Source organism: Psammomys obesus, unplaced genomic scaffold (genome assembly GCF_907164565.1).
Source record: "Psammomys obesus unplaced genomic scaffold, mPsaObe1.curated_primary_1811, whole genome shotgun sequence".
Lineage (NCBI taxonomy): Eukaryota > Metazoa > Chordata > Mammalia > Rodentia > Muridae > Psammomys > Psammomys obesus.
The window spans coordinates 3,018,104-3,034,887 of NW_026594462.1; the positions used below are offsets into that span (position 1 = coordinate 3,018,104).

Consider the following 16,784-nt stretch of genomic DNA (forward strand, 5'->3'; position numbering starts at 1 on the left):
TTTCTTTTCTTTTCTTTTCTTTTCTTTTCTTTTCTTTTCTTTTCTTTCTTTCTTTTTTTTTACACTGCCTCCTCCTCTTCCTCCTCCCTCCCTCTTCCTTTTCCTCCTCCTCTTTTTTTAATTTTGAAAAAGGCTTTGGGGCTAAATTTACATTTAAGTACTTTCCCTTTACCACATTTCCTCCAGTATTCCTAACAAGGAATATTCCTAACACTGAGTAAAGTGTTTATTTACTTTTTCTTTTCTTTCCCTCCCCTTGTGTGTGGGAGGAGTGAGGGAACTCCAGAAACACTCTTGTCTTTTCTTAGGCATTTTCCTTTGACAGGATCTTATTATGCCTCCTAGCTGGCCTGAAACCCAATCCCCCTGTCTCTGCCTTCCATATGCTGTGATTACAGGCCTGAGCCACCACTCCTAATTTAAGTGCTTTGTGGAATTGTCTTCGTGGTTGCTAGGCAGATTTAGTCTCTTATGTTGCTTATTGTACTTCAGAGTCAATATGTGGCTCAATTCTGTACTCCCAGCACTTGGACAGCATAGACAGAAGGGCTGCAGGTTCAAGGCCAGCCTGGGCTACATAGTGAGAGCTTATCTAACAAAAAAGGGGCAGGGCACGGAAATCCACAAAGATACTACTTTTGGTTTCTTTGACTCCAAGGTAGCATGTAAAGTTACAGGAAGCAAACACTGCTTTCAGTTGTAAGTCTGACTACTGTGGATGAGTCTGAAAAAAAAGAAGAAAATCTGATAAGCCTTTGTGCTTTCCCTGTTGTTGGGGTTATATTCCTTCTGCTGTTTGGAAGGAGGAAGTCTTTGCTTCTTCCCCAGTTGGATCTCATCCCAGTCCTCTCAGCTTCCCCCAGTACATACAACCTCTCCAAATTCTCAGGTAAATTAGTTTTTTTTTTCCCCTGTGCTATGACAAAATAGCTCTGACCAAGGCAACTTAAGGCACAAAGGGTTTGCTTTGGCTCCTAGTTGGAGGTACAGTGCCATCAAGGCTGGCACATGAGTGCATCTGAAGCCAGGAAGCAGAGAGGGATGCATGTTGGTACTTAGCTCATATTTCCTTTTCAGTAAGCCCAAGAACCCAGCCCTTGGAGTGGTGCTGCCTATAGTTAAGGTGGGTTTCCCCCACCTCGCTTAACCGCTTCTAGACAAGCCCTCACAAGCATGCACAGAGAGGCTTGTCTCCTAGGTGATTCTAGGACCTGTCCAGTGGACAGTCACTGTTAACCATCATACTGGGTTTCCCACTTGGCATCATGAGGCAGACATTTGAATTGGCTCAGCCCACAAAAGGCACTCTTACGGCTGCTAGGGCAATGGAATCCTGCCATGTGGTAAGGCCTGGGCAGGGTTCTCCGGAGCTAACATCCTACCAGACAAACTAAATAACAACTGACCTTGAATGGCCCCTTAGTCATACAAACCTATGGAGACTCTCCTTCTTCATGTGGACTCATGGGAAACTAATCTAGGATAACTTTATACCCATCATAAAGATGGAGTCCAGGGCTTCATGTGTGGTAAGCTCCTGGTCAACTAATGCCTTCCTCCTGCAGGGTTTTTGAAAAAAAAAACAAAAACTGGAGACTCTTTATAGTAGATGAAGCAAAAAACAATTGGCTTTTCCCAAATGAGTTTGGGAAGACTCCTTCGGGATTTGTACCTTATTTCACTTTACACATCTTCTAATTTCATTTCGCAGGATTAGGTCGAAAAGCTGAAGATCTTTCCGCCGAGCAACTCCGACTTGCTGTGAAGTAAGTTAGCAATGAGCAGAACTTTCTAGAGCCACTGGCATGTGTCTAGGGTGGTGGTTCTCAACTCTCCTAATGCTGCGACCCTTTAATACAGCGCCTCATGTTGTGGGTCACCCCCACAGTACAGTTATTTTCACTGCGACCTTATAACTGTAACTCTGCTACTGCTCTGAGTTATAATGTAAATATCTCACATACAGGGTATCCGATATGCAATCTACCGAATGGGTCGTGACCCATAGGTTGAGAACCATTGGTCTAGAGTTTCTTCATTTTAATAAATACTCAAATATTAATTTCATGACGTGGATAGGATATTCCTGTTGAATCTGCTATTGATGGCCTCTTCTCTGTCTACTAATCTTTGCCTTTGGACCATGCTAAGCAATGGCTACTCTTGCATATGGATTATTTCTGTGTGCGTTTGGGTTTGCTGTAGGGTAGAGGTAAAGGGCCCATGAATCTCTCCTCTAATTTTGTCACTTGTGTGATATTCTCTTTTCACAAGATGTGTGTGTCCACTCCAGAATTATTTTTATTGGACTTGTGTCAGGGGTCTTTGAGACACGTGTAGTATGATTAGGTCCCCAGCACAGGGAATGGTAGGAAGTAGTTCATAGAGAATCCAGGAGTCAGAGGGATTCTGAAGGTGGTCCTTCGCTAGAATGGACAGGCAGAGGAAAGAGAATGGTGTTAGAGAGAAAGGGGGACCCCCTAAACAATCAGGAGAAAAACACTGATTGGGGATGAAAGCGCCATTGGGATGGCTCACTAAGAGCAGACATGGCTGGGGGATGGGTTCCTTGTAGAAGGTCCCAAGAGCTGGCTGGCTTCCCTAAGGAGGCCCAGGTGGTGCCTTCACTAAGAACTAAGACTTGGAAACAGCTGTGAAGCTCTGGCAAATTCTGCTAAGCCCAGCTTCTTGCTCAAAGCTATGTGGCTATTAAGGCACAGTCTGATGACAGTGTTTCACGTGCTCCCTTACCACACTTTTCCCCTGCTAGCACATGTACCCTTGAAGCTTTGAGCAGAGCCACGCACTCCAGGTTCTCCCTGCTCTCCTTTCCTGGACCCAGACACCCAAGCAGACGACAGATTGTCACAGTTGGTTTTGTGTGGCTTCCAAGTGGAAACCGGTTGGGTCCACCCACCATTTACTTTGTATTTATGTTGGCAGTTGGGAGAGAAATTCCCCTCTCTGGAGCATCTCAGCCACGGACATTAGGTCAGATTCTCACCCTGCCTTTGTTTATACCTTCATTTTGTGATGCAAGCAGACAGAGGTGATGAGAAAAGACCAGTTCTGAGACGCAGACATGCCTCCCTCAGTGTTTATAGTCCTCGCCAGCAGGGGGTGACATGGAACTATGACCATCTCAATAACATTTCATCCATGGTTCTTGCCTGAAAGGTGTCTCTCTTAGCTGGATTTTACAGAAAACAGAATTGAAAGGTCTTGGTATCAATAATAACTTTCAGGTATATGGGCATGTTCTGATGAAGAACTGAACATCGATGAATGCTCAGGTTCTAAATTTCGCTTATCTTTACAGAGTGAAGCCCTCGCTTTTGGAATACTTAAGCTACCATCTCAACTTCATGAGTGTCATAGCTGGCCCTTGTAACAACTTCAAGGACTATGTGGCCTTCATTGAAGGGAGACACATACATACAAAGCTGCTGGAAGTGAACTGGAAGCAACGAGATTTCCATAGTTTGCCCGAACCTTCTCCCAATGTAAGTTTTTAGCACTCAGTATGGTTTTTTTGGAGTTTCAGAGAATGTAGCTTGGGGATGGAAAACTTGCCCAGCTTGCATGAGATCCTGGATTTGATCCCTAGAATGGAAAAAGGAAAGAGTAACAGCCAAATGTCAAACAGCTTTAACAGAGAATATGACCAATCATCCACACCCTATTTGCCTAAAATCAAATCTAGGCAATTATTTAAGCTGTTCTCTGTATAAGATCACTTAATTTGGAGCCAAGCACTGTTCTCGGCCCCTTGTTGTGTCCATTCACAGAATCCCCAATGCCCTCTGGGATGGACACCATTGCTGTGCTGTGTTACAAAGGGTACCCATCCTTAGGAAGTTGGAAACTACAGGATGACATTTCCTGGAAAGTCAGAGGAACTGGGCAAAATTACTGAAGCCTGATAAACCTAAAACTCAGCACATCCTAACCCCAGATGTCCTAGTTTGTATCTCTAATGCTGTGATAAAACCATGATCAAAAACAGCTGGAGGAGGAAAAGGCTTATTTAGCTTCCAAGTTATAGTCCATGGTTGAGAGAAGACAGAACAGTAGCTGCAGGCAAAAACCTGGACACTGGCTGAAGCAGAGACCACAGAACTGCTTCCTGGCTCGCTTGTTGGCTCATGTTCAGTTACCTTTCTTCTACAGCCAGGCCCTATGCCTAGAGCCCCTGGGCCCTCCTACATCAATTAGCAATTAGGAAAATGCCTCATAGACATGCCACAGGCCATTCTGGTAGAAGCATTTCATCCACTGAGCTTCCTTCTTCCCTGGTGACTGTAGGTTTATGTCAAAGTGACAGCTAACCACGATACCAGATTAAACACTTGAGTCATCTTTGGAAGCTAATGTTCCCCATTATCTACCCATGAACTGTCTTGGGTGTTCAATCACCAGCAAAGAATCCATTATACGGGAAGCCTTTACCTCCTGGCTGTTGACTCAAGCATGTTTTCCTGGCTTTGCAGGCTGTACTAGTGGAAAGCAAATGGTAATTGCTTTCTGGTGGAAAATTGCTACCCTCCAATGGTATCCATCTCCCTTATGTTTTGGACAACAACCCTACCTAACTTATGTTGGTAGGAGACTAAAAGACTAAAATTCAGATATGTTCCATGTTTATAGCGAATACTCCATTCCTCAAGGGTTACATGTGTGTTCTGCATCATACGCCACTTAACCTAATCCAATGAGATTTGTGTTTTGAGGAAGAAAACCCACACCCATTGCCCTTCCTTCTAGGGAAGTAATTGATAACTTAGATGCTGTTGCCAAAACTGTGGTCTTTGTACGTTTGTAGTTACATGGCTTCCCCCCTCCTCCATTCTAGGGAGCTGTGATACAGAAGTTGTGCATGACCTTGATGTCTCTCCTGTTGTTTTTGACACTCTCTAAGTCCTTTCCTGTCACCTTCCTTATTGATGACTGGTTTGTACATAAGGCCAACTTTCTGAGTCGTCTCTGGTACTTATATGTCGTCATGCAAGCCGCAAAGCCCAAGTATTACTTTGCGTGGACATTAGGTAAGTTTGATGGAGTGGCCCAACTGAATGAGGAGTGGAAAGGTCCTCTCTGGATGGCTTGGCCAGGATATCATTTGTTTTGTTGAGTCATAATAAAGTCCAGTCCTTCGTGGGTGGCAGTGAAGCCACTGCCAGTTTTCACCTTCAACATTGCACTCCTTTCTTCTACCCTCCGTAAACTCAGTTATCGGTGAGAAGAAGGTGTCTAGGCTGGTTGTTTAAACTCAGCATCCATAACAGCTTCCAACTCCTGAACTTGGCCATTGACTGCAGTGTAAAGTTAAGACAAAATTCCAGTACAGTCTGGCTTGCTTTTCATTTTTCTTGGCTGTATGTATGCATGATGAATTTTACTAACTCACACACCAGTTTAGGCTGCACCCGGTGAAGGAAATGCTGAGCTTGCTGCTTCAGAAGGAAGCTGAGTTCAAGGTTTTCCGCTCTCCTGAACATTTAGATTCACTTGGTTTTTCACTCTTTTTTTTTCTTTTGGAGAGTGTTGATCAATCTCAAGGCTTTATCTCTTTCCTTCGAAAGAATTTTGATAGAGTTGTACAAAGCTTTGCTAAGAGAAGAACTAATGCGCTTACTGAGGCCAATAAAGGACTGTGATTTAAGACAGAAGGTTAGAGTGAGTCAAGCTTGTCATTCAACAGTTCCTGGTCATTTGTCTCCAGACTGCAGATTAAGGAACAATACATGACTCAGGTCCTCTTCTTAGTTTGTGCTTCAGGTTTTAAACTTTGCAGATGCAAAATTATTTTCTTTATTCAAATATTTGTAACATGCCATTTAGGCATGCAGTTCAGCAGTGGCAGGTTTTTCATGACAGTGTGTGACTACTGAGAGCAAGAAACTTCCATTCCCCAAGCACAAACTTTGTGCCCGGTAAGCAATTCCTCCAAGGCCAGGTTACTTTTAATTGCAAAACTATGTATGCATAAGTTCAGCCCAAATGTAGTATTTCCCTAACAACTGGCCAGTGACATCAGACTTAGAGCTGATTGTTTCGTTTTCTTTGTGAAAGGATCTTTTTTTTTTTTTCTGGAAACTATTTATTTATTTATTTATTTATTTATTTATTTATTTATTTATTATCTATATAGTGTTCTGTCTGCATGTACACCTGTGTGCCAGAAGGGGTGGTTGTGAGCCACCATGTGGTTGCTGGGAATTGAACTCAGGTCCTCTGGAAGAGCAGCCAATGCTCTTAACCTCTGAGCCATCTCTCCAGTCCCAGAGACAGAATCTTACTATGTAATCCTGGCGAGCCTGGAACCCTCTCTGTAGACCAGGCTGAGTCAAACTCAGAGATCCACCTGCCTGTGCCTCTGCCTCTGCCGGGACATAAAGTTATGGTGTGCTGTGTTTTGGTCCCAGTTTCATTCAGTTTAATGTAGGGGTATTTGTTGAGCACCAGGCTTTGTGCTAGGAAATATCTTCTGCTTCTCAAGACTGTGACATTTTGTGTGAACACAGACCTTTCCATCAATTGGGCAAGAAGCATCAAGAGCTGCCCCAGTGGGCACAAGATGTAGGAAAAATGTATTTCAAAACCTGTTCCCCTCCTTCCTGATTCTGCTGCTGCTTTGCTAGTTTTTTTTTTTGTTTTTTTTTTAAATGCTGCCTTCTTTGTTTCCTTGGTAGCTAGGCAGTTTTATCTTGGGTAGCCAGGAGTCTACTTGGATCCCTGCTTATATATGTTTTCCCGTGCAAAAATAGTTAATGCTTTCATTTTGCTCTAACCTAAGTGTGCAGGTGTGTGTGTGTGTGTGTGTGTGTGTGTGTGTGTAGAGAGAGAGAGAGAGAGAGAGGGCTTGGGAGAGAGTGAGAACTGTCTTCCTCCCTTTCTGTATTTTCTATTTCCACTTACTTTGCTTTTTCTCTTCTCTCCCTTCCCTTCCTGCTCCCACATTTTGAATCTCAGGGCTTAAGGGCTGGCTATGGACTAAATCAGCTCCAGATTTAAGGAGGAAAGAAGGCCATTCCGTGGCCTCATGGGTCGAGTCTGACTCAAGGTGGGTTGTGCTGACAGTGTTTGGGTGGGAGGGAGCCAGGGAACAGGATGCCATTCAGTCCTTAGGAGAACTCCCAGACTTTTGGAATGCAGGTGTCACTCTTCTGGACAGCTTTCTCCTTCGCTCAGCTGCTTTTTTCCCCTCATCTTTATGTTTTCCTGGTTGCACACTGGAAACACTTCATTAATTTTCAGAGTTTTGATTTGAAGTTTTTTCCAATTTATATAACATGGGCTAGTCTGATATTAACGTTTGTATTATTTATGAATAAAAAAAAGCAATGAATTAGCCCATTGGGAGACAGTTAAATTGCTTAACCACATAATTGTTTTAACCAGCTCTTTAAAATGCCATCTACATATAATTGACATACTAATTATAAATTATTATAAATTTAACCCTTAAAGCTGGCCTCTTCTGGATCAGCTGCAGTGCACCATGATTCTTGCTCTCGTTACTGTTTTTATCAAAATAGTAAAACAATTCTCTTTCGACATCCCATTCTGATTCCCCCTAACTAACTGGCAGTCATTAGGGACACTGAGCTGTAGTGTAGGCTGTGTCTTAAGGACCACAAACTTCAAGAAAGGGATATCCAAATCAGCTTGTCTGCCATGGTAAGTTACACTGTGCATGGTGAAAGAAAAGCCGGTTTGGGGCTATGAGTCAGAACCTCACTCTGGCTTCTCTGGGCCATAATGGAATCTTAAGATAAACTTCTGAGGAAAGCTCTGTGCAGAACAGGGAATCCTGACTCTCCAAATAGGGTGATTCTGGGAGCAAGTCATCTCTCAAAGGCACTCTTAACCCTTAATGATGTGGAATCCGTTCTGGCCTTCAGATTCAGGGCTGCCTACACTGGAATGGTCTGAACATGGAACAAACAAACACAGTCCCAGTATCCTTTGCATTCCCATTAGCAGAAGCCATTATGATTAACACTGGTCACCACCATCCTTTCTTGAGCGCTTTCTTGGATGGGCTCTGTGCTGTGCACTTTATACATATCTCAACTCTTTAACTCGGGTGCCACTGTTATATCCATTTTATCCTTAGGAGATAGTAGGCTTCTAGAAGTTAGTCACCCCCTCTAGATTTTGTATTAGTATGCTGTTGAGCCTACCCTTACCCTGCTGACCCTGCTAATGCTGCTGTGGGGGTAAATAAGAAATGCCTGTAAGGTGTTGGGTGCAGAAACCCAGAAAGCTGTATGATGGCTCATCTTGAAGGTCATCTTCCTGGCTTTGAGATGCACATAGGCTGTTAGTAAAGCACTCTTGTCGGTGTGTCTATAAGGTTATTTCCAGAGACAGTTAGCTGAGAGGGAATTCCAGTTCTGCCTGCTGGCAGCACTGCCCATAAGCTGAGGGCTCTGGTGGGACAAGATGGAGAAGAAGAAAGATGAGGACATGGTCATTCTTGCTCTTTCTGCTTCCTGAGTGCCGTGATGTGACATGCTCTGCCACACACACACCCTTCCCTACAGTGACGGCTCTGGGGCTGAGCTGAAGTAAGCCTGTCCCGGCCTTAAGTGGTTTTTTTTTTTCAGGTGTTTTGTGAAAATCTGAGTGTGGAAGATGATGGCAACAGAAAGCACACATTCATGCACATGAGTGCTGCTTGGGTTTTTTTCAGCTCTGTGGTGGGCACAGAGTTGAAGGAGAAGACAGGAAGTTAAGAATCACTGTTCTGGCCTTGCTGTGGGTTGTCCAGCTGTGGTTTCAGTTGTCACCTAGTTGATGTCTGTCATTCATAGATATATTCTCACATATACGAAGCCATGATTCTCCTTTTTCAGGCATTTTCTTTCTTTGTTTTTCCTTTCCTCTCTACTGAGTTTCCCTCTAGGGGAGAGAGGATGACATGGGGCTCTGTCCTTTTAAATCCTTTCTTCTGTGAGAAACCAGATAGTTTTCAACTAAGCCAAGCCTAAGATAAGCATCGTTAAATCATCAACTACACTAAAAATAGAGGAGATAAACATAGATCTGTGTTCTCTTTTTCTCCACCCCCCATCCCGTTCTCTCACCTCCCTCCCTCCCCTTTCTCCCTCTCCAGTCCTGGGGATTAAATCCATGACAAGTGCTGGACAACTAAGCTCAAATCCACCCTCCCACCTGGAGAAGGCCATCTGCTTTGGAGTGGCTCTTAGGAAGGTGGGCTCCTTTCCGGTGGGTTTGGAAGGCTGTCAGCACTTGGACTTGAACTTATATAGGAGGGTCCTCTGCGATCTCCTCCAGATCTAGAACTGTAAAGCACTGTGGTTTAGTTAGTGTGAGTCACTAATGACTATTTTCTTGAAGAGTATATTCTAACAGAATTTGGAATATGATAAAGGAGAAAAATTAGTCTTTTGGTCTTCATCATAACATTGGGCGCTTGTCAAGAGTCTAGTTGGTTACAAAACACCTCATTAAGGCATTGACTTGAGGTAAATTGTTCCTTTGGGGACCATTTTCTTATAGTTGAGTTAAGTAAATAGAGATGGAAGCAGGGGCTTTCAGAATGACTGTGGGTAAAGATGGCTTGCTATTTTCTTTTTATCTTTTTTTTCTTTTGAGACAGAATGTTCCTGTGTAGTTCAAGCTTTATTACTTCCTACATAACTAAGAATAATCTTGTACTCTCCATCCTTCGGTCCCTACCTCCCAAGCTCTACCACCACACATTGTGGTGGGTGCTGATCACTGTGTCCTTGTGTGGCTTCCATTGAGCTGGTTCCCCGTTACAAGCTTGGCTTCTCTACCTTGTTGTGAGCTGAAACTTTCCTTAATTGCATCTTGTGTTAGCCTGTCAGCCTCTTGTATGTAACTTATCTAGAAAAAGTTCCCGTTTTCTTCCAGTACTGGGTCTCTCTTGACATAGCACACCTAACCCTTTAACACCTGAGATGTTTAATGTTGAAAGTCATCTTGGTGGGATTTCAGATAACCTGGGGCACACACCTCTGAGCATGCCTGAAGGTATTTCCAGAGAGACTTAACTGAGGTAGGAAAACCTGCCCTGGGTGTGAATGTGATTCCACAGTCTGGGGTCCTAGATGGACTCAAAAGGAGAAAGTGAATAGAGAGCCAGCATTCCTCTCTCTCTCCTTCCTCACTGAGGGTGCTGTGTGACTGCCTTCTCCACCAGGAGCAGAAATAAACCCTTTCTTCCTTAAAATTGCTGTAGCCACAGCAAGAGGGACTGTAGAAAATTTAGTATCTTCCAGTTCTAGTGATAACTCTTGCCCTCTACAATGCCCCTTATTGGCATGTAAACAGTGGTGTATTTTACCCTCTTCTCTTCCCCTAACACCCTGCCAGTCACTGAATCCTTCTACTAATGTCTTCTTCTCATTTCTTCACTCCTCCCTGATGTTCCTCTTTCCGTTCTATGGTCATCCACTCTTGTGCCGTCTAGCAAGCATTCACTAAAAGGCCAGGGAACAAATGGATAAGAACCAAGCTCACCAAATAGCTCTATCATAATGATGCCCAAACCTTTGTTTGTTTTTTTGATTCATATTCCAAGAAACTACCAAATAGGCTTCTGGTGTTGGAACTAGACAGGTGTTTGCACTCCTTTAAAGGCCTCTGCCTTTTTTGTCTTTAAAAACACAGCGGACGCGGTGCACAATGCAGCTGGCTTTGGGTTCAGTGGCGTGGATGCAGATGGGAACTCCCGTTGGGATCTCTTGTCTAACCTGAACATCTGGAAGATTGAGGTGAGTATGGTGCTCCTGGAATGAACAGTAAAGTGAGCAATTGCTCTGAGTGTGGGATTCCCAGAGTGCCTGGCGAAAGCTATTTTTTTTTTTTTTTTTTGAGAAGCACTGCCTCAATGCACACCTTTTAGCCCGCTAGGATTAGTGTGTCTCTTCCCCTGTTTTTATTATCGGATCACCGTTCTCTTTGTGTCTTTGGAAACAGACATTGTTCCTTTGGACCACATTATTTCAGTTTGCTTTGACTTAATAAGCACTAGCACGGATAGGGCTACCACGTCACAGAGCCTTAGGTCCTGTGGAGCAGAAAGCCACCTGTAGCGGCCTTTTTAAAAACTCTACTTTATTTGGGTTGTTTAGGCCAACCTTTAGGCCAACCTCCCTTCCATCAACCCCCCATGCTTAAGTAGGAGAGAGAAAAGGTGAGTGGGAAGAGGGGGCCCAGACCTCCTTACTTCTCCCGGCTATTTTAGGTCAAGGGGTTCTTTTAGGGCTCTATACCAATCTTGGTCAACCACAGACACAGCTAGCAGACTCCTTCACACCACTGCGCCCCAAAAGTGTTTCTCTCCACCTCTCTACTCCAAACTGCCACACCGTCTTTGGTCTCTGGTCTCTCCAAACTGCTACTTGCTCCATGCCAACACAGAATGCAACCACATACACATCCCCTTTTCTTTCTCAGGCTCTCAGGTTTACACTCTGAGTCCTAGACCACACCCCTCTTCGGGGGTGTGGAAGGCAAAGATCACGCCCAGCATGTGACAGTTAACAGGTGTGGACAAACTATAGCCCAACTAAAATACCACACTTGGGATTAAAATAAAAACATATTTACATAACATAACTGAGTTTACAAAGAAACCAAAACTTCCATTACAGTCCTGCAGCAATGGGGGAAGGCCAGGCTTCTCACCATGCAGGAACACTAGTTTCCTAGCCAGCCTGCTCAGGGTGGCTGTGAGTTTTTTATTCCTACCTATCCTGGGGCAGATGTGAGAACAGGAAGCCTGGGAGATTGAGCATCTTCCACGCACATTGAGTGGAAAGCTGACAGAAAGGAGCCACTGATAAAACCTCCAACTTTTTTTTGCTTGAGGCCTTTTGCATTTGGGAGGCTTCCAGAGGGAAGGTGGCCTGCCTCTCACCTACCAAAACTATAAGGAGGGTTAGATTTCTTCCTCCTCATCGCCATCCTCCTCCTTTTCCTCCTCTTCTTCCTCCTCCTCTTCTTCCTTCTTCATCTCCTTTTCCTCTTCCTCTTCTTTCTTTTGCCCTTCTTTTTCTTTCCCTCTTACCCCTCCTCTTTTTTGGCCTTCTCCTTTTCCTCTTCCTCCTTTTATTCCTTCTTCTCTTTTCCCACATCTCTCCTTCCTCCTCCCCTTCTCTTCCCCTTTTTTCATCCTCTCCTTCCCGCTTTTCGTCTTCCTCTTCTTCTTTCTTCTCCTTTCCTTTCTCATCCTCCTCCTTCAACTCTTCCTCCTCCTGTCCTCTTCTTCCACTGTTACTTCAAAAGAAAAATGGGTAGAAAGAAATAGAAACACTTTGTACCTGTTACCTAACCAAATTGCATCATATATTCACTTTCAATTCATGGTACTGTTTGATGCCTCAGGCTGACCAAATTGCATAAACAGTACTCACTATGGGGAGAAAATGATGATATTTGGATTCTAGAGAATCTGAGGGCTCTCTGGGTCAGAAAGCCCTGGCAAATATGGTTAAACAAATGGCCCAAATTTAGAACTAGTTCTGAGCGAGCAATGATACTTTGCCCACCACAGTAAACCGTTCTTCCAATAGAAAATTTCCAGACATCACAACCACCTTTTCCTATTCTCAGAAAAGCATATGAAGACTATGTGCCGCTCTTTCCTATGAAGATGTCAGGGAAGGCCCTGGGCCTTAGGGACTTCACGCCCTTGAAGCACTGTGGGCTGGTTGTCCTTCAGACTGTTGACTTTTGGCTGCCCATGAGCGTATCCCAACTGTGCATCAAAAAGACAGAACCCTTTCATATGCTTGGGGTCAAAAGATGATATTAAGTTATATACCTATTGTAAGAGAAAATGAGAATAATGATTTTCATTGTATTTGGTATGGGGTAAGAACAAAGGAACAAGTCTGATTTAGTTACAGTGCTCCAAGGCCATGTTTATAGAATTCTATTAGCTATGTAAGCAGAAACACACTAAATAATTCATCTAACAATCTATTATACATCATCTGTTACCTATCACCCATTTACCTTCCATTTGTCATCTGTATCTCTAATCTATTTTCCTCTTATCTTTTAGTCTACTCCCTATCATTTATCTAATTATCATCCATCCATGTCTATGAACCTGTCTTAGAGTCTCTATTGCTGCGATAAAACTCCGTGACTAAAAGCAACTAGGGGTGGAAAGGGTTTATTTCAGCTTACACTTCTACATCGCAGACCATCACTGAGGGAAGTCAGGGCAGGAACTAAAGCAGGGCAGGAAGCTGGAGGCAGGAGCTGATGCAGAGGAGGAGTGCTATTTACTGGCTTGCACACCAATGGCTTCTTCAGCTTGCTTTCTTGTTCATCTCAGGACTACTTGCCCAGGGGTGCCACTGCCCACAGTGGGCTGGGCCCTCCCACGCCAATCGTTAATGAAGGAAGTGATCTATAGACTTGCCTACAGACAATCTGTTGGGGGCATTTTCTCGATTGAGGATCATCTTCCCAAATTAACTCTAGCTTGTTTCAAGTTGACAAAAAAACTACCTATGCTACCTATGCATCTGTTTTACATCATCTATCTGTTATCATCTGTTGCCTGCCCAACCTGTGTTCTCTATCATCTGTTTGTTATCTGTATTGTGTATCTGTCATCTGCCGGGCCATCCTCCATCAATCTTTTTTGCTCTATTGCTCTACCCTCTCTTTTTAAGCATAGAGTATTAGGCAGGTATGTGGCCTCTCTCTGTGTGTCTGTCCTTTTCATTCTTCTCTCAAATATTACATCCTGACTGCAGTTCCCCCCCCTCCTCCCTGCACAAAAAGGGTTTCTAATGGCTGAAGGTTTTCCACGGGAAAAAGCTATGCTTTGCGTTACTCTTTGAGTGAGAAAGGACAGTTCATGGCTTATTTGGGGCTGTCTTCTTTTGGCAGTTGCCTGACTTACACTGTTGCCAGATGGGTGATATTGCTATATTTTCTTCTCTGTATTGTGATCCCCTCATGCATGAAATCTCTTACTGTCCCAGGCAAAATTGGATACAGTCGGGACTGTGGAGCTATTTTTAGAAATGACTGTAAAAGGCTGACCTAGTTTGCATGTGGTCACATAGTACAAAGATAACAGTTTCATTTAACTTGTCCCCAAAGCCCTGCAATCAGATGATTAAACTTTCCCCATGTTAAACCCCCATCTAGAGTAGTTTTAAGTCATTTGACTTTGCTCTTTTTTTTTTTTTTAAATAAGAGTGGGAGGGAATTGACAGAACTTCCCTTCAGTTTTGCTCTAATGTAAAAATAAGTTTTGAACAGACCCAAGTCTCCAAGCCAAGGTTTGGCTGCAAAGTAAATCTTATAAATGCCAGGAAATGTTACTGCCTGTGTTGGAACAGCTGACTGACTGAACTGTGAGTAATCCCGCTTGAGATCCACATTAACTCTGAGAGCAAGGGAATTCTGGGCAGGACTTTCCATTGCTTGGGTTTTTTTTTTTTTTTTTTTTTTTTTTTTTTTTTTTTTTTTTCAGCTAATGATAGGTGTTATTTTCTTGTTTCTAGACTGCCACGAGTTTCAAAATGTACTTAGAAAACTGGAATATTCAGACATCTACTTGGCTGAAATGGTAAGGGACACAAGAACTACCTTATTGTTCATGGAAGGGGCTTCCTAGGTGAGCGGCAGCTGCCTGCCAGTCATGCCATCTGACACTTTGACATCAACATTCACACCTTATAAATTAAAAAAAAGTAGGAACAGTGACTTGAGAGGATCTCTGCATGAGTCCATTTCATCCCAGAATGCTCATTGCTGTGTTCCACACAGCAGTCCTGTGAGAAGTCAGTAGTTGTATTACTCCATTTAATAGCTGTGGAAAGTGAAGCAGAGGAGTAACATGATGTGCCCAAAATCACAGAGCTATGAGTGACAGCTACAAAGGTCTGTTCCCAGAATGATGCTTTGGCTTCTGTGCTATAAAGCTTGATACCCAGGAGAGTCTAGTTTTCAGATCTTAGGACGTCAGTGTGAATGTCAAATCCCTGATGAGGGCTGATGCTATTCCCAGAACTGAGGGCTTTATGGGACGGACATGCATGCGTGTGTGTTGACATTTCTCTGACCTGCTTCTATGTGTTCTAAATTTAGAAGCATTCCTTGTTGGGAAACTCTGAATATACTATCTTTGGAACACCAAACTCCACCTAGCGAATGCACCCTGAAAGACGTGCAGGGACAGTATGAAAATATTAAGTTTTGCTGAGCAGTGTCTTTCACAAATCAAAACAGTCAGAGCTGAAGAGATGGTATGGTTTGGGGATTGAGTGTGTCCTGCCCTTGCAGAGGATTCAAGTGCAGTTCCTATCACGTCCACGGGTGTCTCACCACCGCCTGTAACTCCAGCACTCTAAGAGATCCAGTGCCTTCCTCTGGTTCCCAAGGCACGTTCACTCATGTGTACAAACCCCCACACAGACATAACATACCTTTAAAACTATCTTAGAGCAAATTTTTTTCATTTAAATTTTTATTATATGTTTAAATAAAATGTTTTTATTTAAAAATTATTTAAAAAATTAAAAATTTTTATTTAAAACAAATTAAACTATAGCTTAAACATAGCTATTGAAGCAAAGGAGACAGTGCAGTAATTCTTCAAATAAAGCTTATGTGGTGCTGTCTAAAAACTGCCTGTTCCCACTGTTTTAAAATTCTGATATAAACATGATTGTTTGTAATTAATATTGTAGGCAATTTTACCACCAGCCTTTATTTCTTTATGCTGAGTAGTCCCAACATGCTCAGAGACATTCAGTCTCCATTAGGAGTGTACAGGCTAAGATGATTGAGACATGAGAAATTTTAAAAAGAAAATATTTCACTCACTCAAAAAGATACATAGAATGTTTTTTAAGATGCACATGCCTAATCCTCATGTCAAAAAAAGAACTCTTACTAACCATTCTCTGAGAGGCCCACCTCCAGAAGCTGATTGAATCAGAACAGACGCTGAGACTTACAGTCAAGCAGATCCCGGGGAGTCCTGTGGAAGAGGGGAGGGAAGGTTAGAAAGACCCGGAGGGGACAAGAATGCTGCAGGACAACAGAGTCAACTAAACTAGACCCCATGGCAGCTCCCCTACCTGTATGTAACCGATGAGCATTTTGATCTTCATGTGGGTCCCCTGGTAAGCTGAGCCGGTGCTGTCTATGACATGGACTCTGTTGCCTGCTTTCAGTCACTTTGCCCTAGCCAGGCTGCCTGGCCTGGCCTTAGTGAAGGAGGGGGAGCTCCATCCTGATGAGACTTGATGTGTTGGGGTGGGTTGGATGGGGGGGTAACTCCCCTTTTCTGAAGCTGAGGAAATGAGGGGAGTAGGGTCAAGAGGGTGGGAGGGAGGGACTAGGAGGAGAGGAGGGAGGAGGCTATGATCATGATGTAAAGTAAATACAATATATATATATATATATATATATATATATATATATATATATATATAAAACCCTCATTACAAAGAAAAGAAAAATTTTATGTAGAATAGAGTTTAATCCTGTGTGTTTCTTCCCAGTTGTATTTGTTTTCCTCTAATGAAAATGGAGAATATGAGTGTAAAAAAGGGAACCCTGAATTTGAGTGTAAATCAATTACATTTACCAGGCAGTGGTGGCAGGCAGATCTTTGAGTTTGAGGCCAGCCTGGTCTACAGAACTAGCTCCAAGACAACCACGGTTACACAGAGAAACCCTATCCCAAAAAACCAAAATCATCATCATCATCATCATCATCATCATCATCATCATCATCATCATCATCA

The 16,784-nt window shown here is 43.2% G+C and overlaps 1 protein-coding gene across 2 annotated transcripts in view; it reads left to right on the forward strand.

Annotated features, from left to right (window-relative positions):
* Positions 1–16,784, forward strand: part of Mboat1 (membrane bound O-acyltransferase domain containing 1) — a 103,426-nt gene that overhangs the window by 75,936 nt on the left and 10,706 nt on the right. For both annotated transcript variants that reach the window (XM_055619088.1, XM_055619087.1), the window contains exons 6-10: positions 1,712–1,766; positions 3,320–3,503; positions 4,853–5,045; positions 10,666–10,769; positions 14,532–14,596. In XM_055619088.1, the coding sequence (XP_055475063.1) occupies positions 1,712–1,766; positions 3,320–3,503; positions 4,853–5,045; positions 10,666–10,769; positions 14,532–14,596 (601 nt within the window). The remainder of the gene's footprint in view (positions 1–1,711; positions 1,767–3,319; positions 3,504–4,852; positions 5,046–10,665; positions 10,770–14,531; positions 14,597–16,784) is intronic.